Source organism: Chiloscyllium plagiosum, unplaced genomic scaffold (genome assembly GCF_037043375.1).
Source record: "Chiloscyllium plagiosum isolate Xiang-an unplaced genomic scaffold, Cpla_swu_hap1 HiC_scaffold_3, whole genome shotgun sequence".
Classification (NCBI taxonomy): domain Eukaryota; kingdom Metazoa; phylum Chordata; class Chondrichthyes; order Orectolobiformes; family Hemiscylliidae; genus Chiloscyllium; species Chiloscyllium plagiosum.
In genome coordinates, this window is record NW_028270141.1 from 31,174,667 (window position 1) to 31,200,216 (window position 25,550).

Genomic DNA, 25,550 nt, shown 5'->3' on the forward strand with positions numbered 1-25,550 from the left:
CCATGTTCTTATTTCCTGGGTTATGGATCTTGTTGCTTCCTTGCCCTTTAAACTGAGTTTGACCTGATGAATTTACTTGGTCACCACTCCTGTGTGCAATTCCACAGAAAATTGACTAATATACACAGATTTTAATTCCACAAGTTCAGCAGATTTGTTTTCTTGGTTTCCAATAACCCACCACTATTTTAGAACTGGGTCACATGATTTAAGTTCCTCTAATGAGCTTAAAACTGCATCCAAATGGTAAATTTCAGCAAATCAAAGATCATAATTATAGGCTAACTTAATCACATCAAAATGGTAAAGTCTGTTGGGTTTTCAGGTGAACCAAAGAAAGCAAATTTGTGACAATATAATTCATTAGATGGTTTCACAAGACAAACAGTGCACCAAGATACAAATACATTTCAGAAGTGCAGAGTGTTATTCAGTATTAAAAACTCACCAGTAGTTTTATTCAAATCTAGATTCTGAATCATTTGATCTAATTTTCTCTGCAGCCTTTTGTCATTCTCTGGCGTCTTTTTTATGAAATCCCTGGGTTTCATACATCGATGCTGAAAATTTCACGGATGCAAGAATTATACAACCATTTAGTTACATCAAAACTGCAAGTACAGTGCTGCCAACTGTGGCATAACCTGACAAAAGTTTCTACACTACTCAGATTTGATGAGTCCTTGCAAAATTCCATCATCCTCATCCTGTCCTGGAAGTTTCACACGTCTAATTGCTACTCTCTCTCATTGCAGTTATTTATTTATTCATCATTGTGCCTTTTAATTTTTAATACTGAGAGTCTTGATCTTAATAACAGATCTTGCATGTTACATTTTATTATGAATTTTTAAAAGTCTTAATTCTCCCTCCCACTGCGATCACTGTACATACACAAACTAATTTTTGCAGAGATTTGGATTAAATTAGACAAGTGTGACCTGCCTTCAACAAAACAAACAGCTTGATGCTTCTAAAAGTCATATCTTTTTAGCAAAGTATATAAAACATAGTGTTCAATACTTTTTAATCATCTCTTACAAGCACTAGTCTGGGTTTGAATGTTAGCATGGTGTTACCAAAGATCTATCCCTTGGTTACACCTGGGTTGTAGGTAAAGACTCGAACAAACTCAGAGCAATCGAGTTTGTTAAAAGGGAAGAAGCCAACAAAAGATTCTCTCTCATCCTGAATGATGAAATTTAATCACAGTTCAAATGCATTAAAACTAGAGCATCTTAACCAAGTTGCAAAACTTAGTTTTACGATCTTAACTGTTGATTTACCAACATTACCGTGACTGGTAAACTCCACTGTAATGGTCGTAATGTTCAAGCATCTGCTCTTCTTAAACAATTCAGAGACTGTTCCATTGTTTTCTTGGAATCATTGCTAATCAGTTTGTGCGCATTGTATTAGTACTCCTTCTTACGTTTAGTATTTAATAAACTCTCTTTTTTGTTAACTCAAGAAAACCTGGTTAAAATAGTTCCTTTTAAAGCAGTTTGTTTTGGCTTCAAAGTAAAGGAAAGAATCCTTTCTAAGATTAAGTTTGTTACAACCAGCCAAGAAGGTTGATGAATAAAGGAAGGCTGGTTTATACCTTCTCACCTGAAGGCTTAAAAGTCCCGTCTGAAACCTGAAATTGGTGAACCTTGTCATAATAATATTTAATGCACCGTGATAAGATTACATGACTACTTGCATTTTAAGTGATGACAAAGGAATAATAAGAATTATTGAAAAGGAACACATTATACAAAAACAAAAAAAAAACTAATTTACCTTTTGCATACCAAGACCAGACTATCCAGCTTTCTAAGCAAGAGTCACCTGCAGGCAACAGTTGATTCTGATTGCACGTAGAAAACTGATAATTTGACAATGTCTTTCTCAAAATAAAATCACACCAAATTTAGTCAGTCAGTCATTCATTATGATTAATTTTGCAATTGATGTTGCTTTTTCTAACACAAAGCAAGTACAAATACAGAGGAACCACGATTATCCGAAGGACACGGGAGGGCAATATTTCACTCAGTTAATCGAATTCCCGATAATCAAATGCTGGATAACAGTTTAGCTGAGCATTGAGACCTTGCCGGATAATCAGATATTCGGATAATCAAATACTGAATAATCAAGGTTCCTCTGTAATCATACCAAAATCAAAGCACAGTTTTAAAGAAGTCTCTGTGGTTCATGAAGAATTGTATCCCCAATGCAATGTGCCTCATCGTTGATTGAGGTGGGTATGAATGACAGGCAGAGTATTCTAGATATCCTAAAAAAGAGCCAAATCACTGATATTCCATCAGTTGACCTAGGAAAATGCATTATAAAAGAACAGCAGAAAGCTATTAAGGTTATGTCTATACTGATGAATTGACCAGTAAGCTTGCATGAAGAATACAATGAACTCCAAATCTCTTCAAAACTTCCAAATTTGTGTCTCCATCCTTCATTTGTTTTGCATCGTGACCAACAAGTATGGTGCACCTGAAGATAGCTACACTTTTAAAAATAAGTTGTATAAACCTCTCAAATCTTATTTTTGTAGATAATGCTAATACAATTAAAAAAACATACTTTCATGTAACATTTTGTCTGGCAGAAACAGAGAAGGCAGTGGCTTTTGCAGCATCTCAGTGAAACTGCTGATACCATGATGCTCACGATACATATAATCCTGTTTTTTCTTAATGTACAGCACATCCCCATTTAATTATGTCACATTTCATGTTCTTTTATTGTGATGTTATTCACAATAATGGGGCCTATATTCTCACTTAGATCAGTGACATTTGGTGCCAGTATCACTGACAAGATGACAGACTGGTGCTAATTTGTAGTCTGTTGTGTCATTACCTAATGCAACAAGCTGTCAAACACATTTTGCTATCTCACCCATCTGCAAATCCCTTGCTTGCTGCTTATCTTCCAACTTGTGGCCCCTCCCACTCCACAACTCACCAATCTTTCTTTCACTGAACCTTCCACTCACTACTTTCCTCTTCTGAACCCTAGTTATGAATCAGAGGAGTTGTACATGCTCTGGGATTGCTACTGCAATAGGGTTGGAGTTACTGAGTACAATATTATGACTATCTGAGCTTGGTACTTCTGGAGTGCTAGAATACACTTGCAAACCTCAGAGCTCTGACCCTACATTCCTGTTCAAGCAAGGTCCTGGGTTCAGATCTGATTAAAAAAAAACCAAAACATCAGGGTTGTGGAAGTGTGGGCCTTGAATATGCAAATGGGCCTGGTATTATAATAATTCACACAATTATGACAAAGGAATAATAAGAATTATTGAAAAGGAACACAATATACAAAAACAAAAAGATTAAATGACCTTTGCATACCAAGACCAGATTATCCAGCTTTTTAAGCAAGAGTCACCTGCAGGCATGTAGAAGACTGATAATTTGAAGATGTCTTTCTCAAAATAAAATCACACCAAATTTAGTCAGTCATTCATTATGATTAGATTAGATTCCCTACAGTGTGGAAACAGGCCCTACGGCCCAACAACTCCACACTGACCCTCCGAAGAGCAACCCACCCAGGCCCATTCCCATATATTCACCTCTGACTAATGCACCTAACACTACGGGCAATTTAGCATGGCCAATTCACCTAACCTGCACGTCTTTGGACTTTGGGAGAAAACCAGAGCACCCGGAGAAAACCCATGCAGACACTGGGAGAATGTGCAAACTCCACATAGACAGTTGCCAGAAGCGGAAATTGAACCCGGGTCCCTGGCGCTGTGAGGTAGCAGTGCTAACCACTGACACACCTGATTAATTTTGCAATTGATGTTGCTTTTTCTAACACAAAGCAAGTACAAATTCAGAGGAACCATGACTATCTGAAGGACACGGACAGACTGTTATAATTCACACATTGCAGTTGTATCCCAGGATCCTTACTGTTAGTCAGAGAGCTGTGACAGTGTAAGAGTTCAGGAGAAAGAAATAGTGAGCAGCAAAGTTGGAGAATGGGAGACTCAGCAAGAGGAAAGATCAGAAAAAGGGAGCAGCAGTATCCACATGTCAGAGAATCAGCAAGAGGGTGCTGCAAGCTTTGAATAGCAGGTAACCGGATATTCATTGTATGTGTCATTTACACAGATGGTGACTCAATAAACTAATTGAAGTGTAGTTTGCAGATGATCAGAGCAAAGGGATGTGCATAAAAGAGAGCTTTTGTTAAAAACACAATGCAGATTGGTCTATGAACCAGCGACCTATGATCAATGATAAAATCATTCTGCCTGCCAACAACTATGTGATTGACTGCCAGATAAATGGACAGCCTCAGGTTGGGAAAAAGATGGAGAGAGGCCTTCAATGCCCCACCTGCTCAGGAGTTCTCTCAGTCCTTTGCAATAAGAGCTACCTTAAACCTGAAGAAAAGCAGTCCATCTTTCCTGCAGCAGTTACGATAAGCTGTGACTTTTGACTAAGACCTTTAAGTGTCAATTGGTCCTCTATGCCTCCTGGAAACTAGTGAAAGCCTCTAGAGAAGGAAGATTGAGAGGCAGCATTCTCTTCAGCACAAAATCCATCTCAACCCTGACAACAGGAGCCACTAAACTACTTTCCCAGTCTTTCCTAAACATCCAAAACACCATGTATGTTTTCCTGTCTACATCTGTATGCACGTTAATGAAAGTTTAAAAGGAGAATTAATTAGTAGAATTATGTCAATGTTTCATACTTTCAGTAGCTTAAGTCTAAATGCTTCAAATAAATAGCATTTTCGCTCAGACTTCCTCTCAACCTAGGTTTAAATGAGGCAAATTTAGAAATTGTACATACTTTTTAAAATCTTTAACATTTATGATGACCAGGCATTGTGGTGTTTGACTTCCAACATGAAACCCTGACTACCAATATCGAAATTTAGCGACGTAAGGTAATTCAAAGTGTAATGGTTTATTGCATTTTAATGTTGAGAAAATACAAAACCTAGCCACAGCTTTTACATTTGTTTTAATGAGAAAATCTGATTTACTTAAAATTGTTTCATTTGAAAGTCGCAATTTTCAGGAACACTATACATTTTACAATGAAAGTTTTAATCTAAAAGAGAAGACTACAGTGAAGTTGTAAAACTTAATAGACCATACTTGGTGCTTTTGAACAGAAAACTTGCCTTATATTAAGTGCAAGTAAATAACTACACTATGCATAATACTTACTGTTCTTTTATTTTCAGGTAAGGATTTACTGTCATTCACGGCAGGAAATAGGGATTCATCAACATGGGTACATGTTGCCATACACCTTAAATACAAGTTACACAATGTTAATATTTGTTAAAAAGCCTAACTGTATATTACTTGCTCGAGTCTACTTCAACTAAACGCCTGAAATAGCATTGCAACAATGTACGACTGGTTTACCTTTTAAGATTTACATCAGTGACACTAAAAATTAGTCTTCAAGGTTAAGGACCTCACTGCTCATCAGCAACTGAATGTTAAACATCCAGTTTTAACCCCTTTTTAAAAAAAAAACACCCCAACATCTCTTGTTTTAACTTGAGTTATGGATCAGAGTTATACAGCATGGAAACACACCTTTCGATTCAATCTATCAATCTAGCCTAGTCCCACTTGCCAGTATTTGGCCCATATCCTTCTAAACCCTTCCTATTCATATACCATCCAGATGCCTTTTAAATATTGTAATTGCATCCACATCCAGCACTTTCTCGAGCAGCTTGTTCGATTCATGCATCACCCTGTGCACAAACATATTAACCCTCAGGTCCTTTTAAATCTTTCCTCTCTCATCTTCAGCCTATGCCCTCCAAATTTGGACTTCCCCACCTTAGGAAAAAGACCTTGGCTATTCACCCTGTCCATGCCCTTCTTCATTTTATAAACCTCTATTAGGTCACCCACAGTCTCCTATGCAGATAAAGCTGTATCAAAACACATTATTGATAAATTAAACTCTAGTTTCACTGAAAAATAATCCACTGTAAAAAAGAACTTCACAAGCCACAAGAAGGGTGGTTAAAAAGGCATTTGGCACGCTTGCCTTCATTGCTCAGTCCTTTGAGTCTATGCCACCATTCAATGAGATCATGACTGATCTGATAATCCTGAAATCCACTTATCTTTTCCCCCATAACCCTTGACTAAATTAATCTAACTAATTTGATCCAAATTTCAATAGTTGCTAATATGGGAAAGAGATATCAATCATGGTTAACCAGGGAAGTTGAGGACAGCATCAGATTGAAAGTCAAAAAAACATACAATATGACAAAAATTAGCAGTGAGACAAAAAAAGGGCAAGTTTTTAAAAAAAAAATCAAAGGGCGATCAAAAAAATAAAACAAGGGACAAAAACGGAGGGTAGACTTGTAAATAATATCAAGACAGAGAGCAATCTAATCTAAAGAATCCAAAGTGAACATAGGCCCCACAGAGAACGAAGCTGGGAAAATAATAATGGGGAACAAGGAAATGGCAGAGGAGTTACACAAAAAAAGACTTTGCATTAGTCTTTAGGGTAGAAGACACTAATATGTTTAAATATTCAAGAGCAAAAAGGAGGAGAGGAAACAAATACAACAACCACCACTCACGAAAAATGTTAAAGACTGATAAGTCCCCTGCATCTGATGGGTTGCATTTTAGGATGCTAAAATAGCTAGAGAAGTGAATACACTTGTGGTAATCGTCCAGGAATCTTAATATTCTCGTAAGTCCCCGAGAATCAGAAAACAGCTAATCTAATACCTTTATTTAAAAAGGGAAAGCAACAACAAAAGAAAACTATATATCACAGATATCTTAACATGCAGTTACTGGTAAAATCTAATATATAATCCATATTATAAAATTGAAAGAATTGTATGTGTAATAGATGTTAAGTGTGACCTGACTTGCAAAATAGTGGTTTTCAATAATAATAATATTAAAACGTGCATACCTTTCTACCCACAAAACAGAGACCAATTTTACACCAGTTTTCTTGGCCTTCTTCCAAACACTTTCATGTCCATCTTTGAATACTACATGGGTCACTTGCTTATTAAAGTATTTTAGAACCTGCAAGAAAATAATAGAACACAAAGCTTAAAAAAAAACTTGCTTTGTAAATACATGTTTTGCCTAAATAGAACATCTTTCAGGCTCAACAGAAATGTTCTGCAGCTTATATTTTACAAAGTCAAACTCCAAAGCAAATTATAACTTTAAATCAGTTTCACCAGCCCCCAACAATAGATATGAACGTATCCCACAGAGCCTTCTGAGGTCGACAGGCTCTTCTAGCATCATGGACAGCATTTAAACCTCTGTATCAACATTATTTAAAGAGATCTCATTACTTAGTTGTTACTTGTGCGACTTCAATGTGTGATAATTGACTATTACATTTCCTTACATATATTTCAAAATTACAGCATTGGTTGTGATCACTACAGACATTTTGAGAGCTTTCCAAGTTCTTTATCTTCACCAAGTCTTCCTGAAGAAGGGCTTATGCCCGAAACGTCGATTCTCCTGCTCCTTGGATGCTGCCTGATCTGCTGCGCTTTTCCAGCAACACATTTTTTAGCTCTGACCTCCAGCAACTGCAGTCCTCACTTTCTCTATGTCTTTGTCACTGCCAGGCTTGAGGTATTCATCATTAGCCCTGAACCCCAATCTGTACTAACTTTAACTTATCAAGGTATCTGCCATCAACAATATTTCAGAGAAAATTCCTTGGCATCCAAATTCCTATGTACAGATTACAAATTTTTTTTAAAATCAAAGAACTCCATTCTGACCTCAAATAGTTATTAACTTGCCCCCAAAACTGAACCAAGTTGCTCTGGCAGACAGCCAGCACAGACAACAGGTCAAACTGTATAATCTGCACCGTAATTATTCTATGAATCTATGACTTCATATCCTCTTCTCCATCATTAATCTAAACCATATTAAGGATCTTAAAAGGAATAACAAGGTGTTGAGGCATTACAGCCTTGAAAAAAAGTCAGCTTCTTGTTAAACTTCTCACTCAGCTTCTACTTTTTGACCATCAAATGACATTTCTAGTGATACTTGCCACCTATCTGAATCTTTCTCTCAACTTCAGTTTCATGTTTGGTCTACACCTTTGTGATTTCTCATGGCATTGAAGATGCTCTACAAATATCGAAGTTGTTTAAATTTTACAAAGAGAAAACTTTTGCTCAGTTTGGTTGAAAACCAGAAAATCAAGCATTGTCTGACAAATGAATGCCGAGTAGTGACTTCATGCTGCAGAGCAATGTTTTTAAAAAGTTTGTAAGTCAATGCTACTTAAACTGTTAATTTCATAAGAAGTCAATATGTTGTCAAATGAATGATACCTGGAAATGTATGAACTGAACAATTGGACAGTGGCATTAAACTGCTTTGCAGCGATGTGTGTTTAGACCAGTTAAAAAGGTATTTGTAAGAATAAAATTAAGAATACTCCGTACTGTATAATGACTAAAATAAACATTCTAACATCAGACCTTCTCTAACAGAGATGACATTTCTAAAATACCTGACTGATTGTAAAAGTACTTTGTGAGGCCCAAAGTGGTATGTAAACAGGAGTCTCCTCTTTTGTTTGAGATCATATAGGTTTAAGAGTAGACCTCCAGTATAACTTCCTCTTACTGCCACAAAAGGTGAATGAGATGGATGTTATTAATGAGCATTAAAAATTAATAGACATACTCAATACAAAATCGCAAGCCTATAATATCTGCATTAGCTACCCAATGCCAATCTCTTGCTTTGACCCTATACTTTTGCACACTATTTTGATCCAAATATTGTATCATTCAATATCCTTTGAATGCCTCAATTGAACTTGCCTTCGTCACACTTCCAAGGAAGACAAGGAGGCGGCTGGATAATCACAGCAAGCATCAGGAGGTGAAGTCAACGTTTTGGGTATAACCCTTTTTCTTTCATCACACTTCCAGGCAATATATCCCATTTCCGAACTACTCACTGTCCGAACACATTTTTTAAAATCACATAACCTTTTTTTTCATATATTACTTTAAATCTACGCCGTTTCGTTCTTATTCCTTTTACAAGGGAGAAAAGCTTCTCCATATCTCTTCATGAGTTTTAAAAACTCAATCAAATCTCCTGAGTCTTTTTCTCTCCAAGTGGAGCAGAACTACTAACTTCAATCAGAATAAGTGAAGATCCAATGTAACATTTTGATGATGTTCAAATATCAACCCACTCACTTAAAAATAGAACTTCAGCAAATGAAAATGCCACAGAAATGAGCAATGTCCAGCATCTCAAAGAAATTTTCCTAATACTTTAATGTGTTAAAATAACACCAGTGAAAGCATGGTTCCTGATGGATTATTGCATTGTCAGGGTAGGTAATTACAGAGGAACACCCCGAAGGACAGGGGTGGGGTGCATTTTGTTCAGTTAATCAAATTCTGGATATTCAAACGCCGGACAACATTGTTTAGCCAAGCATTGGAACCTTGTGATCTTGCCGGTTAGTCTGATATTTGGATAATCGAATGCCGCATACAAGCATGTTGTGAGGTAGTGAAATTACAATCAGGGTCCCCATTCTTCTGATAATCAAACTTCTTAAAAATGCAGGAATTCAACAAACTTATGAGTCATGAAGTAAACGGTGTTACACATACATCTGAATATTTAAAATTCCACATAGGTCATGGAACCAATGGTCTTTTACTCATATTACCTGAAAGCCCAGGACTATGTTACTAGTTTGCTTTGAATTAATCAAATGTCACAGCACAGACGACACATTTGACCAAATGCACCAGAGTTGATTCTTTAAAAGTGATTCTTGTTCACTTTTATCAGATACTTCAGGCTTGTTCCTCTCTTTGTCCTGCAATTTTTTTCGCTTAAAATCATTGTTGAATTGACTTTTGAAGTTTCCGTGGAATCTGTGTCCAGTGGCTTTTCAGGTAGGGTATTCCAGATTTAAACACTGTGTAAAACAGACGTTTCCTCCATTCATCTAATTCTTTTGCTAATCGATGAGTTATAATTATGCATCCACTTGTGAAAGAAAACACTTTTATCCAACTTGATCTATCAAATTCATTCATAATTTGAACAGTTCCATGAGGTCTTCCCTTAACCTTTTCTGATTCAAGTAGAAGAATCTTCTCAATCTCTCCATTTGCACTCAAGTCAAATACGTTTAACTACAATCACTGGTGAAAGCACCATGTTGACTTCATTCCAGTCATAATATCTTTTCTCTTATTCTCTAACTCCTATCACTTAGCCAATTATATATGCAATATAGTCCCTTTAACCTCTTGTAACTCTACTTTCTGAATAATTTGTTTTGTACCTTATGAAATTTCATTTAAAAGCCTATAACTACAACATCCACTGCATTAGTTTAGTAAACTGTTACTTTGAAAATAACTTCACATTATCTCAGTCAACACAATAACTTTAGCCTAATTATTTTAAACCAAACAAGTTACTACTCTTTAATATTTAATGTTTGTTTGACATTTGAAGAGTAGTAACTTGTTTGGTTTAAAATAATTAGGCTAAAGTTATTGTGTTGACTGAGATAATGTAACCAAAGAACAGCAGAAATCAGAAACAAAAACAGAAATTGTTGCAGAATGGACCAGGTCTGGCAGCATCTGTGGAGAGAAAGCAGAGGTTAGCATTTCAGGTCCACTGACCCTTCTTCAGTTCTGGAGGAGGGTCACTGGACCCAAAATGCTAATGCCTGCTTTTTCTCCACAAATGCTGCCAGATATTAAATATTACCTTAGGTAACCAACCACACACTAAAGTATGGAATCAATTTAAGTTAAAAAGAAATTAAAGTACAGTTGATTCAAAACTAAAAATTATATATTAAACAGGAAATACACAATTAAGACAAATCATAGAGTCTCTCAAACCATATCTCAATGGCAGTTGCAAAGACCCTCAAAATTTTATCGCCCTCACTAAGTATTCCAGATACTTTTTTTCCTGAGAGGTTGCCCGATTCCAAGGCAACAGCAGTATACAACCAATCCACATCTCAAAATACAAATTTCACCAGTAACAGCATGTGTGTGATGAACCACCCCAATACAGCTTATGACAGCTAGAAAAGTGTAAAAGCAATGTTATATTCAAGTAACAAAAATTGCTGCAGCAAATGTATATCTGCCTATTCTTAGTTTCTTGATCTAGTCTGTGCCTTCTTCAGCTGCCTTTACAGTACTATCGGAATCATTGAGATCTGAGGGTTTTGTGCCCTTCTATATATTTTCAACCGGTTACAGTTGCACCAGAGGTTCAGTTTGTAATATCAATTTAAATCTTAGTTTCCTTAGCAAATGGAAAAGTCAATTTCCTTTCCCTGTTTCTCATTTCAATCAGCTGGCCTGTGGTGGTAATTCAAGATGGGCAATAAATGTTACTAACCTAGCCAGTAACACCACATCCCAAGAATGAATAATAATAATAAAAATTCTCACTCAACTACTAAGTATACAATTTCACTTCCTGTCAAATGTTCACTGGTATTTTTGATTATTCTCGCTATTCAGGTACTGTCTCCTTCCGCTCCAAATCTGTCCAACCCTACTCGAAAACAAAATCACCCCATGACTACTTTGCCCTCACAAACTGTTACTAGCTCCAACGTCTTCCTTTCCAAATGTGCTGCAATCTCCAAAGTCTTTGCCCATCTTTCTCAAAACACCATGTCTGAAACCCCTCTAATGAAAATTCTGCCCAGTTCCCAACACTCCATTAAAAAGCATCCTATATGCTGGTGACAAAGGCAAAAGATCCATCCCCAGGATTCCCAATCTGCCTGTAGCTTTTAGTGCAGCTGATGACAATAACAGCTCCATACCTCTAACACTTCTCCAAGATCATAGAACCAGATGGGGACTTCTCTAGCCAAATTGCATCCTTCTATTATCTATTGAGAACCGCAAAAAACAGATTTTCACGTGATGGCATCTCTTCACTTGCCTCCAAAACGAATCTTACTTGCAACCCTCTCCAAATCCCAGTGGCTTGCTGCATATAACACCATCTGATAAGATATTCCTTTCAACTTAAATCCTGATGATCCATAACTTTACTTCACTACCCGTCTAATACTTCTTTTTTTATTCATCCATAGAATGTGGGCAATGCTGGCTGGGCCATAAGGGAGTGGATTCCAGGATTTTGAATCACGGACACTAAAGGAACGGCAATATGTTTCCAAGTTAGGATGGTGATAACTTAGAGCGGAACTTGTAAATGGTATTTATAAAAGCACAATTCACTACAGTGCAGGTTGAGCCCATCAAGTCTGCACCACCCTTCCAAACTGTATCCCACCCAGATCCACATCCCCACCCTATTCCCAAAACCCCACATTAACCCTGACTAATCCACATAACTTGCACATCTTTGGACTGTGGGAGGAAGCCAGAGCACCCAGAAATAGTTCACAACTTTGATATCACATTTGACTTTAACATGAGCTATCTGCTTTGTCAATAAAACTGTTTATTTCTATCTCTGTCATCACACAACTCTAGCCCACCTCAGCTCAAAGTCTCATTTATACTTTTGATCCTTCCAGACTTAGGATTCCTGTGTAAATTTGGCTGAATTCCCACATTCTACCTCTAACTTGCAGCATCAACCAAACTCTGCTTCCTTACGCTAACTCATACCAAATGTTTTTCACCCATCACTTCTGTACTTGGTGAGGAGCAAATGAACTTAAGAAATGGGAGTAAGAGGTGGTCATCAGGCTCTCAAGCCGGCCTCACTATTCAACAAGATTATGGGTGATCTATTTCAGACCTTTAGTCTCTTTCCTGCCAGGTCATCATTGCCCTCAATTAGTTGATAACTCAAAAATCTTTTAAGTACTTGCAGTGATTTAGCCACCACAATTCTCTGGGATATCAGGCATTCACTAGCTTCTGGGAGAAGAAATAATTACACATTTGAAATTTAAATTCTTGCATTAATTTCGTAACAATACCCCACAGTTTGAGAGCCCCTCACTAGTGGAAACATGATCTCAACACCTACACTATTAAACTCTTCAATAAGTTCATTCCTTATTCTTCAAAACACTATTGAATAAACGCAAACCTGCTTAGCTGGTCCTGGAAGTCAAACTCTTTAACCCAGAAAAAAGCCCACAACATTTACTATGAACAGTCTCCAATGCCAAGACGGGGACCATAAATGTACACAGTACCCCAGATGCAGTCTCACAATACCTATACAATTGTAAAAAGTGTTTCCTATTTTTAAACTCTGACTATCTCGCAATGAAGGCTTATGTTTTCACTTGCTTTCTTAATCATTTGCTGCAACTGCATGCTGAAACTTTTATGTTTCATGCACAAGAACATTCAGATCTCTCTATGCTGCACTGTGTAAACGATTGATTCCTTTTGATTTTTTTCTTTCAATATGCATGACCTCACAGTTCCCTGCAGTAAACACCATCTGCCAAGTTTTTAACCCACTCACACAAGCACCTTGCAGATTCCTTATGTCATCACAACACATCTCCCACCAATTCATGTATCAGCAAATTTTGATGCACGACACTCTGCCCCTCCTCCAAGTCATTGACATTTTAGTAAATTATGGAGGTCCTAGGACTGATACTTGTAGGACTCCACTACTGTGCATCCAACTGAAAATAATCCAGTATTCTCTATTCTGTTTTGTGTCTTAACCAATCCTCAAACAGTGCTCAAACATTATCCATAATACCCAGGGCTCCTATCCTGTGCAACACATTTTAATATGGTACTTCACCAAATACCTGCAGGAAATTCAAATACACTGAGTTCCTCTTAATCAAGTCTGCTTGTTATATCAAAGAACTCTAGCAAATGTGTTCAGCATGATTTCCTTTTAACAAAGCCATTTTTAAAAATGTAACCTATTTTTTCTAATCAACCTGTTCAGAGATGTTATTACACACCTCTTGATTCCAGGGTAGAGACGCTACCACTGCTCCATAAGAAAGCCCTCATGTTCATTCTGTTGGACTGTATTAAGCTTCTCTAAATATCCTGATAGTTCTTCCTTAATAATCGACTCTAGCATTTTACCAATGACTGATATTAGGTTGCTTATTCTATAATTTCCTGCTTTCCAGCTCCATCTGTTCTTGAACAAAGTATCACACTGGTGGTTTTCCAATCTGATGGAACATCATGTAACAGAAGTTTGGAACATTTTGATCATTGCCTCTACTAAGTCTGCTGCAACTTCCTTTAAAACCCTTGAATGCAAGCCATTAGCAACTTGACAGCTTTAGTACCGTTAGATTTTCAAATATTTTGTGTTCGAGACTGCTGCACAATCTTTCCCCCCATTAGCACCTTGCTTATTTGAAGGTTAATCTCCTGGAAACTGATGTGGGCAAAAACTGAGAGAAAAATAAAACAGCACTGTCAAAACCTTCAGAATTTGCTTGGTTCTCTTGGAATTAAAATTAATCTCCCTGAAAACTGGGGACAAAAACTAAGAGAAAAATCAGAGGTTTTAAAACAGATCTGTTATGTTACTACAGGGTATTTACAAATAATCAACTTATTTAATTCATTAAAGATTTTATATAAAACTGCTTTTCTACTGGGTGAAGCCACTGGAGGTGGGAGGTCATGTTAAGAAGCTTCCAGGAATGCATCCAACCAGAGCTGGCAGCCTTCAGATGGAACAGACGTGAAAATGAAACTAATAAACAAATAATGGTTCATAAGACTAAGATATAGAAACAGAATTAGTCCAATTGGACCATCGAGCTGCTCCGCCATTCGAACATGGCTGATACTGTCTTCAACCCCATTCTCCTGCCTTCTCCTCATAACCCGAGAATAGAGTGAGGATAATGGGAGGTTATCCACTTTTATAGGAGCAAAACAAGAGGTGCACAGTATTTCTTCAACAGAGAGAGACTGGAAAGTGTGATGTCCAAAGGGGCCAGGTTGCCTTCATTTGTAAGTCAATGAAAGCCAGCATCCAGGTGCAGCAAGCAATTTGAAAGGATAGCAATATTTCTGATATTTCTGGCAAAAGCATTTGAACACCAAGTAAACATGTCTTTCTTCAATTGTATAACACACCTGAACTATTGTGTGCAGCATTGGCATCCTTGGTAGAATACAGTTGGCATAGGAGTACAGCAGAGATTTACTCTAGTCATCCTTGGTACTGCAGTAATGTCTCAGTGGGGATGAGGGATTGAGGAGACTGGGCCTGCATTCTCACATGTTTAAAAGAATAATACAATATTTCATTGAAACATAAAAATTTAAAAATGCTCGACAGGAAAGATGCTTCCCCTGATTTGTGGTCGAGAACTAGGGAACACAATCTCAGATTAGGGATTAAACCAGGTAAGACTATCTTTCAGAGGCATTTCTTCACTTAGAAGATAGTGAAATCTTTGGAATCTATCCTGGAAGGCTGTGGAAGCTCAACCATTGAGTACGTTCAAGACAGACATCGATAGGTATCTGGATGCTAATGACATCAAGGGATGGAGTACAGTGAAATTAATGTTGAGGAAAATGGTCAATCAATCTACAATATCAGAGCAGGTTTGAGGGGATGAATGGCTTACTCATTCTTACGCTCATATCCCTCAATTGCAACGCAACAGTTATTAGCCTGTATTATTCTTTTTTTGAAAGTAATTCATGATGAAATATTTTAGCAAAAGAATTTAATTGCAGTGCAATACATAAATCTAGTTAATGATGTCCCAATATTCATCTGGTTTGACACTCCTTTACCATGGCAATTTCTGTTGCAGACATTCTATTACAGGCAGTTCTGGTATGATCACATTGCCGAAATGAGTGTTTGACTATAATGTTGCTGAAGAATTAGGGAATGGTATTTTGGAGAACGCATACCTCCCATTGGCAATAGCAGGATTCCAGCAGGGATCAGTTTGCAAGTAATGTTCTTGTCGTCAGTGCATGCACTGGTGTCCGCACAAGTGTGACATTGGTGCCAGTCTGTGTGTCATTCTGCGCATGCACCAACGTCTGCGCTGAAGACACTGTGCCATGCGCGAAGTCAGTGTCAGTTTTTGTGTCATTCTGCACATGCACTGACATCTGCCCCGAAGACACTACTCCGTTCTGCACATGTGCGATGTCTATGTCAAAGTCTTTGTGCCATTCTGTACAAGCGAGCTGTCAGCACCTGCCTCCATGCTGTTCTGCACATGCACAAGGTCATCACCAGTCTTTATACCTTTCTGCGCATGCGCCAAACAGAGCAGCTTTTTGAGAGTTAGTGTAAGAAAGCTCCTCTCTACATTTTTTTAAAGTAAGTGTTAAATTTACTTTCGTTTCGTTAATAAATATGATTTCGATTTTCATTCAGGATGTGCTACACTTTACATTAGATTTTTGGGTGATTTTTGATTGAGAGTGATATTTTTTGCTGGTCTGCACCTAATCTCACTTTTCCCATAGGCTCCACTATTCCTATTAAGCAACTTTCTATTAAGCGAGGTTTCACTGGAATGCATCTACGGCACTATCGGAGAACTACCTGCACCTCATTTGGAAGAAGGGCTCAACGTATAGCTGGAGAAGACTTCAAGGATGGCTTGAAAGCTGCACTCAAATATGAAAAAAAACTCTTACCTGAATTAATAAGATGACCTAGCAACTAAGTAACTGAATAATACAAAGTAACCTCCTCCTCCAAAATAATAGACTGATAACATCAAAAGTTGCCATTTTCAAATTTTGTACAGTTTTGAATATGTAGAAAGCAATACTCACTGTGGCACCCATATCAGTCAAGTGGCCTATGAATGGTTTTGAGTAGTTTTCAGTCTTACTTGAGGACCACACATCCACAAATGCCACCACATCTGCAAACGGCAGCATGCAATTAATAATTAGAATATTACATAGAAGTCTTTTGATTTAGAAGCTTGACTAAGTTAGTTTGAAGGCTTATGAAAATTCACTAGAAACATATTCAAAACTGAAAATAAAATTAGACGACTAATCAATTAGATCTCTAAGGACATATAATTTTACAAGTCTGCTTAACTTTAGATTTCCACTTCATACAACCTCAAAACAAAAATGGGTTCCTCCCCATATCTTTCAATTTCAATAAATCGCTGTGTGATCACCCTATGCTCAGGCTTTAACATCTGACTAAACTGAAATAATTTAGAGATGTTAAACAGATGAAAACTCTGCTGTGTCACAGAAAACATTTTAAGAAAACATGTTATTGCTATTGCAATGATGTGGCTTTGAAAAGGGAGAAATAAAAGGCATGATGAGATAAACTTTAAATGCAACTCAACAAATTAGATTTATTGAGAATTCAAAATAGAACTCTTTGGGGTCTGGACAGGAGTGGCAGCTTTATATCAGGTTTTTGTACAGCCTGCAACATTAACATGAATTAAAATAAATGATGCCACTTGAGAATTACATGTTACTTGCATTTCTGGAGCAGGAAAAGCCAAAAAAGCTTGATAATACGTAAAATTGCTAATAAAGTCTGTACCTATGTAGAAAAATGTCATTTTTTTTCCATTAAATCCAGTCAGATATAAGAGAAGAATAAAACAGTTTTTTTTTCACAGAAAAAGCAGATGCACTGAGTGAAGAGAAAACACTCCTGGGACATTAACATTTTACATTTCTGTCCAACGTGCATTTCCATAGTACATTTGACATTGTGAAACATCCTAAAACTCTTCACACGTGTTGTTGAAGAAAAAAATGACACTGATACAAAAATGTTTTTAAACTAGTGATCTAAAAGTTTAGGAATAGTTTCAAGGCAAGTCTAAGGAGCACATTCGACATTTAATTGTCCACAGTACCTGAAAAATCAAAGTTCATCCCACTTAAAAAAAGGCTCTTATGCCCAGATGATTTGATAAATTCTACAGATTGCGTTGTTTTGTTTCAATCCATGAAAAACTCAATATCCCCACCATTCTTTGCTACACAATATACTGTATAACTTTTATAGATAACAAAATATTAATATTGTCACTTGTAACCTCAAAAATGCATGCACACTGAAGCCCAGCTTGATTTTTTTTTGAGGATGTATCCAGCTAGCATATACACACAAACATATCAGATTTTAAACGAGATTAGTGAAAATATTTGGAAATTAAAACAAGACCAAGATTGAGTTACAATCTTTGAAAGAAAGCTCAGCCTAAGTTCAAATAAACTTATTTCAAATCAACTTTCAAACAATGGAAGCATTTTTAGAATTAGCACTGTTAACTTCACTATCTATGCACTTGATTACTACCTTGAAGAACCATTCTTTTGCTGCAGTCTTTGGCCATTCTTCAGGAGTCTGAGTCTTCTTGGTCGCAGTTGGAATTTCTTTTCCTCAGGTTAGTTGTATAATTGCTTTTTAAAAACATAAATTGGAATTGCATAGCAATATATGGAGTTCACGTATTTTAAAAAATGCATTCAAAACAGAACCATCGGCACCTGAAAAGACATATTTAATATTTTGATTAGAAATCTTTTATCAGAATCTGAAAAGACCACCCCTTCATAAAGCAAAACAGATGAGGGATGGAGGAGAAAGGGAGGACTGCAGATGCTGGAGATCAGAGCTGAAAATGTGTTGCTGGAAAAGGTCAGGAGGTCAGACAGCATCCAAGGAGCAGGAGAATCGACGTTTCGGGCATAAGCCCTTCTTCAGGAAGAAGGGCTTATCCCGACGTTGATTCTCCTGCTCCTTGGATGCTGCCTGACCTGCCGCGCTTTCCCAGCAACACATTTTCAGCAGATGAGGGATGGAACCCATGTTGTAAATAACACACAAAAGGGTAACTCGTGGGAATAGGTTTACTACCCTCTCAAATGAAAATAATGAAAAAAAAGGAAATTATAATAAACAGAATTTGGTAGGATCCAAGTAAAACAGGTCTTAAGCTGAGAAGTTGAAGTCATTAGTACAAACGAGGACCCAGAGACAGCACTGGGGAAGAATAGAGATTCAGATAATTAACTTTTTGAAACTGAATAATTGAGGGGTTAGATGCGTAATACAAATAAAAATAAGAGATTGTAAGGTACATTGCAACAAAATTTACAATATGCAAAATCAACTATAAAAAGATGACCTTGCCACCGGCATCCCATTGTAAAACGACCATTGCAGAAAAAAATATAATTGTCTAACATGACAGTGCTTAAATGGAGAGATTGCAACTAAAATATAAAATCATGCAAAAGGACTAATTTAAAATCTGAAACTTATCAACAATAAGCAAACTTACGTCTGTAGTTTGCAAAGTTGTGCAAGTCACAATAACCTTGTGACACTGTCAGTAAACAGTCAGACTTTGCTGAGACAATGTAACAGTTGCACGTTTGTTGCCCTTAAATTTACATGTTCTTGATCAATGTAACATCACTATACTTACTGCAGTCATCAATACAATATTGGGACAGGATTAATTATTTCACTATAGAGGTTACAAGATACATTAATGCAACACTGGCCGAGTTTTAGAAATCCAGCACATGGCTTCCCAAAGTGGAATCAGGAGCACAAGTGCGGCCGCAAACGGACATTGTGAAGTTGCAAGTCCCGAGGCATAAAGTGCCACACGGAGGTCTATGCACGCTATAACAACTGCACTCCTGTTCTAACAGATAAATGCCTGCTCTCATTAGGTCCTTTGCCTGCCAGTTCTCACTTCAGAGTCTCAAAATCTTTTCAGCCTTTATTTGGAGACACAACAGGAAAAGTTTGAGAAGCATTGCTGTTGCAAGCAAAGCGTTTGAGGTTTAGATGGAGAGGAATTTGGTAAGTGCGTACAAGACAATTTTCTGATTCAGTATGTGGATGTACCTATTAAAGAAGGTGCAAAACTTGACCTACTCTTGGTAAATAAGGCCAGGGCAGGTGACTGAGGTGTCGGTGGAGGAGCACTTTGGGGCCAGCGACCATAATTCTATTAAATTTAAAATAATGATGGAAAAGGATAGACCAGATCTAAAAGTTGAAGTTCTAAATTGGAGAAAGGCCAATTTTGATAGTATTAGGCAAGAACTTTCGAAAGCTGATTGGGGGCAGATGTTCGCAGGTAAAGGGACAGCTGGAAAATGGGAAGCCTTCAGAAATGAGTTAATGAGAATCCAGAGAAAGTATATTCCTGTCAGGGTGAAAGGAAAGGCTGGTAGGTATAGGAATGCTGGATGACTAGAGTTGAGGGTTTGGTTAAGAAAAAGAAGGAAGCATATGTAAGGTATAGAACAGGATAGATCGAGTGAATCCTTAGAAGAGTATAAAGGAAGTAGGAGTATACTTAAGACGGAAATCAGGAGGACAAAACGGGGACATGAGATAGCTTTGGCAAATAGAATTAAGGAGAATCCAAAGAGTTTTTACAAATACGTTAAGGACAAACGAAAGGTGGCTAACCACTGAGCCACCATCTAGAAAACGACAATGTTGTTGAGGAGATTACTGAGATACAGGCTACTAGACTAGGTGTGATTGAGGTTCACAAGGAGGAGGTATTTAGAAATCCTGCAGAGTGTGAAAATAGATAAGTCCCCTGGGCCGGATGGGATTTATCCTAGGATCCTCTGGGAAGCCAGGGAGGAGATTGCCGAGCCTTTGGCATTGATCTTTAAATCGCCATTGTCTACAGGAATAGCGCCAGACAACTGGAGGATAGCAAATGTGGTTCCCCTGTTCAAGAAGGGGAGTAGAGACAACCCAGGTAATTATAGACCAGTGAGCCCTACTTCAGTTGTTGGTAAAGTGTTAGAAAAGGTTATAGATCCTATTTCTTATAATCTAGAAAAGAATAATTTGATTAGGGATAGTCAGCACGGTTTTGTGAAGGTTAGGTCTTGCCTCACAAACCTTATTGAGTTGAGAAGGTGACCAAACAGGTAGATGAGAGTAAACTGGTTGATGTGGTGTATATGGATTTCAGCAAGGCATTTGATAAGGTTCCCACAGTAGGCTATTGTACAAAATGCGGAGGAATGGGATTGTGGGAAATATAGCAGTTTGGATCAGTAATTAGCTTGCTGAAAGAAAACAGAGGGTGGTAGTTGATGGGAAATGTTCATCCTGGAGTCCAGTTACCAGTGGTGTACCGCAAGGGCCGGTGTTGGGTCCACTGTTGTTCGTCATTTTTATAAACTACCTGGATGAGGGCGTGGAAGGATGGGTTAGTAAATTTGCAGACGACACTAAGGTCAGTGGAGTTGTGGATAGTGACGAAGGATGTTATAGGTTATAGAGAGACATAGATAAGATGCAGAGCTGGGCTGAGAGATGGCAAATGGAGTTTAATGCGGACAAGTGTGAGGTAATTCACTTTGGTCGGAGTAACCGGAATGCAAAGTACTGGGCTAATGGTAAGATTCTTGGTAGCGTAGATAAGCAGAGAGATCTCAGTATCCAGGTACACAGATCCTTGAAAGTTGCCACCCAGGTTGACAGGGTTGTTAAGGCGGCATACAGTGTTTTAGCTTTCATTAATAGAGGGATCGAGTTCCGGAACAATGAGGTTATGCTACAGCTGTACAAAACTCTGGTGCGGCTGCACTTGGAGCATTGTGTACCGCATTATAAGAAGGAAAGGGTGCAGAGGAGATTTACTAGATGTTGCCTGGTATGGAGGGAAGGTCTTACGAGGAAAGGCTGAGGGACTTGAGGCTGTTTTCATTGGAGAGAAGAAGGTTGAGAGGTGACTTAATAGAGATATAAAATAATCAGAGGGTTAGATAGGGTGGACAGGGAGAGCCTTTTTCCAAGAATGGTGACGGCAAGCACGAGGGGACACAACTTTAAAGTGAGGGGTGATAGATATAGGACAGATGTCAGAGGTAGTTTCTTTACTCAGGGAGTAGTAAGGGTATGGAATGTTTTGCCTTCAACGGTAGTAGATTCACCAACTTTAAGTACATTTAAGTCGTCATTGGACAAACATATGGACATTCATGGAATAGTGTAGATTAGATGGGCTTCAGATTGGTATGACAGGTCGGCACAATATCGAGGGCCGAAGGGCCTGTACTGCGCTGTAATGTTCTATGTTCTAAAAGCGTAACTAGGGAGAGAATAGGGCCCCTCAAAGATCAGCAAGGCGGCCTTTGTGTGGAGCCGCAGAAAATGGGGGAGATACTAAATGAGTATTTTGCATCAGTATTTACTGTGGAAAAGGATATGGCAGATGGAGTTTAATTCAGATAAATGCGAGGTGCTACACTTTGGGAAAGCAAATCTTAGCAGGACTTATACACTTAATGGTAAGGTCCTCAGGAGTGTTGCTGAACAAAGAGACCTTGGAGTCCAGGTTCATAGCTCCTTGAAAGTGGAGTCGCAGGTAGATAGGATAGTGAAGGCGGCGTTTGGTATGCTTTTCTTTATCGGCCAGAGTATGGAGTACAGGAGGTGGGAGGTCATGTTGCGACTGTACAGGACATCGGTTAGGACACTGTTGGAATATTGCGTGCAATTCTGGTCTCCTTCCTATCGGAAAGATGTTGTGAAACTTGAAAGGGTTCAGAAAAGACTTACAAGGATGTTGCCAGGGTTGGAGGATTTGAGCTATGGGGAGAGGCTGAACAGGCTGGGGCTGTTTTCCCTGGAGCATCGGAGGCTGAGGGGTAACCTTACAGAGGTTTACAAAATTATGGGGGGCATGGATAGGATAAATAGACAAAGTATTTTCACTGGGGTGGGGGAGTCCAGAAAGAGAGGGCATAGGTTTAGGGTGAGAGGGGAAAGATATAAAAGAGACCTAAAGGACAACGTTTTCATGCAGAGGGTGTTATGTGTATGGAATGAGCTGCCAGAGGAAGTGGTGGAGGCTGGTACAATCGCAACATTTAAAAGGCATTTGGCTGGGTGTATGAATAGGAAGGGTTTGGAGGGATATGGGCCAGGTGCTGGTAGATGGGACCAGATTGGGTTTGGACATCTGGTCAGCATGGACAGGGTGGACCGAAGGGTCTGTTTCCATGCTGTACATCTCTATGACTCTAAGAGTTGGGGTGGACCACTCAGGAGTTTATCATTTTGTTGCAGTATCTTTCAGAATAGGATTCGTGGGCAGAACTAATTTAGACACATGTAAGTTCAGATAATGTACAGCATTCTAATTTTATATATTTGGAGAAAAAGCTAAAAATATTTCTCAACACTTCCAAATCTCTCAAATTACACAACTTCAGAATTCACAGCACTATTACAGTACAGATGGAGGCCATTCAATTCATTATATTTACAGTGGCTCTCTAAATGAGTATCATGACTTATTGCCTACTCCATAACATGCATGTTATTTCTATTTAAGTAATCTTGAATGCCCTGACTGCACCTACTACCACAGGTAGTTTTCCTATAACACTGTAGTTGGGCTCCAGCAAAACCGCATTTAATAGAAAATTGCTTAATAGAAATAATGTGACCTATGGGAAAAGTGTGGTTGGGGCAGACCAGCAAAAAAAAAAATCACTCATGATCACTCAAAAATCACCCAAAAATAAAGTACAGCACAATCTAAATTAACAAAACAAAAGTAAATTTAACACATTACAGGTCCTTTTGCAATAACGCATGTTTCGTTAATGTGAATTTGCTAAAACACGATTGGAGAATTGGATACACTGTTTCCATATGCAAAATTTTAAAGCATGTGTTGGTTATGACGCAATCCTGACCCCATTAATTTAAATAGTGCTATGATTATGCGATTTTCTTACAACAAGGGATTGCGCATGAACATAACTACCACGCTATCGTAGAACCGACTACAAAGAAAAAATATTGTTATAGCAGGGTCATGATCACCATCACCTTTGGGTGCAGTTGTAGTTGCAGAAGTGGGTGGCAGTGGTTGATTGTCTTCTGACTGGTTCTTGGGGGTTGGTTTAAATAAAAAAGACATCCAGATTTTGCTGCTTTGTTGTTTTTTCCTCTGTCTTGAAGAAACTGTTCATAGGGTGTCATAGGATATCTTGTTGAATGAACTGCTACCCTGCTGCGTTCTGCATTGTAATCATTGTCCTCTAGCAGCTGCAACTGCCTTTCAATTTCCCTCAGGATAGAAGACAAAAGAGAAGTGGAAAGCTCTTGTGGTGCTGCATCCTGGACTTCATCTTTTTCATCTCCAGCTTCCACTTCAGCGACAAGCTGATGTAGATCAGCTGTAGAGGAGTCTTCACAGTGGAATTCAAGCAGCTCTTCAAGATCGTCACTTTCCACTTCTTCAAAGCCAACCTGCTTTGCAAGGACAACACAATGTTCTTTGATTTTTGCGAGCTTGTCTGACAGTTCGCATTCTTTAAAATCCTGAAAACAAAATCCAGGAGAAGCTGTCGCCAAACTGCATGCAGGTAGTCCTTAATGACATCACCACAAGCCTCCACAATAACGTCAATAGCATTCTTGATGTTAAAGCTCTTCCAAAATTGAAGAACACGGTCCTTATTTTCCCTGTCAGAAACTACATTTAGCCTCTTGAATATACGACTTAAAAAATAAGTTTTAAAAGCTTGTGTTGCATCCTGGTCCGTGGGTTAAATGAGAGAAACACTGATGTTTTCAGAAAGCTTACCAATGGTGGCAGGATGGCTTGGCACATTATCTAGGATGAGGAGAGCCTTGAAATCCAGATTTTTTTTGCTTGGCTATACTGTCTCAAAACATTTTCCAAAATATCAACAATAAGGTCAGAAAAAAATTGGCCCTGTCATCCAACCCTTTTTGCTTGACCTGAAGTAGATGCCTACCGTAGACTCAAAGTAACCCTGCAAGGCTTGCAGAAGGGCAGAGTGGTACACCACCAACGGCTTAAGCTTTAAATTGCCATTGGCAATGGCACCCAGCAGCAGTCACATGATCCTTTACCACCTTAAAACCTGGAGTACATGCTTCATTCTTAGAAATGTAGGTTCTTGCTGGCATTCGCTTCCGGTATAAACCTGTCTCATCCAAATTGAAGATTTGAACTAAGGTGTAGCCTTCTTTGCCAATTTTTTTTTAAAACGATGGGATAAAATGCTAGCGCATGCTCCTCATCGCCACAGGTAGATTCACCAATTAACTTTGTGTTATGGAATGCATAGTGGCTCCTAAAATCAGCAAACCACCCACTGCTAGCATAAGGGCAGGCATATTGGCAGGAGTTTGAGCATGTTTCTTTAGATCTTCATAAATGGATCAGGTTTTCTCTTTTATGGGTGAGAAAGGTTGTCCCAAGTCACTTTTTTGTTTGATCTTCTATCCAAATACATAGAAGCCCCTTTATCTCAAGTTCCTTTGGCCGTGACCTCTCAGATTTGCTGGCACGCAGACTTATTCCAGCAATACAGCTTGCTTAAGTCTTTTCAGCGTTGCCTCTAATGGTGTGTAAGGTAGACTCCCTCATTCCTGTTAGACAAGCTGCATCACATGTTCTCTCCTTGCGCTCAAAATGCTTTATAGCATCTAGCTTCCCTGCAATAGCTTTTTTTTTGCATTCATTACCCACAAT

At 38.3% G+C, this 25,550-nt stretch overlaps 1 protein-coding gene across 2 annotated transcripts in view; it reads right to left on the reverse strand.

Annotated features, from left to right (window-relative positions):
- The window catches only part of mcph1 (microcephalin 1), a 330,444-nt gene that overhangs the window by 298,863 nt on the left and 6,031 nt on the right, over positions 1-25,550 (reverse strand). The window contains exons 1-6 of one of the 2 annotated variants that reach the window (XM_043679276.2): positions 19,470-19,523; positions 18,335-18,525; positions 16,819-16,910; positions 6,960-7,078; positions 5,213-5,297; positions 449-560 (exon numbers count right to left, since the gene is read on the reverse strand). In XM_043679276.2, the coding sequence (XP_043535211.1) occupies positions 449-560; positions 5,213-5,297; positions 6,960-7,078; positions 16,819-16,910; positions 18,335-18,371 (445 nt within the window). In that variant the 5' untranslated portion in view covers positions 18,372-18,525; positions 19,470-19,523. Of the gene's footprint in view, positions 1-448; positions 561-5,212; positions 5,298-6,959; positions 7,079-16,818; positions 16,911-18,334; positions 18,526-19,469; positions 19,524-25,550 lie in introns of those variants that run through there. The other variant, XM_087978353.1, reaches the window with a different exon arrangement.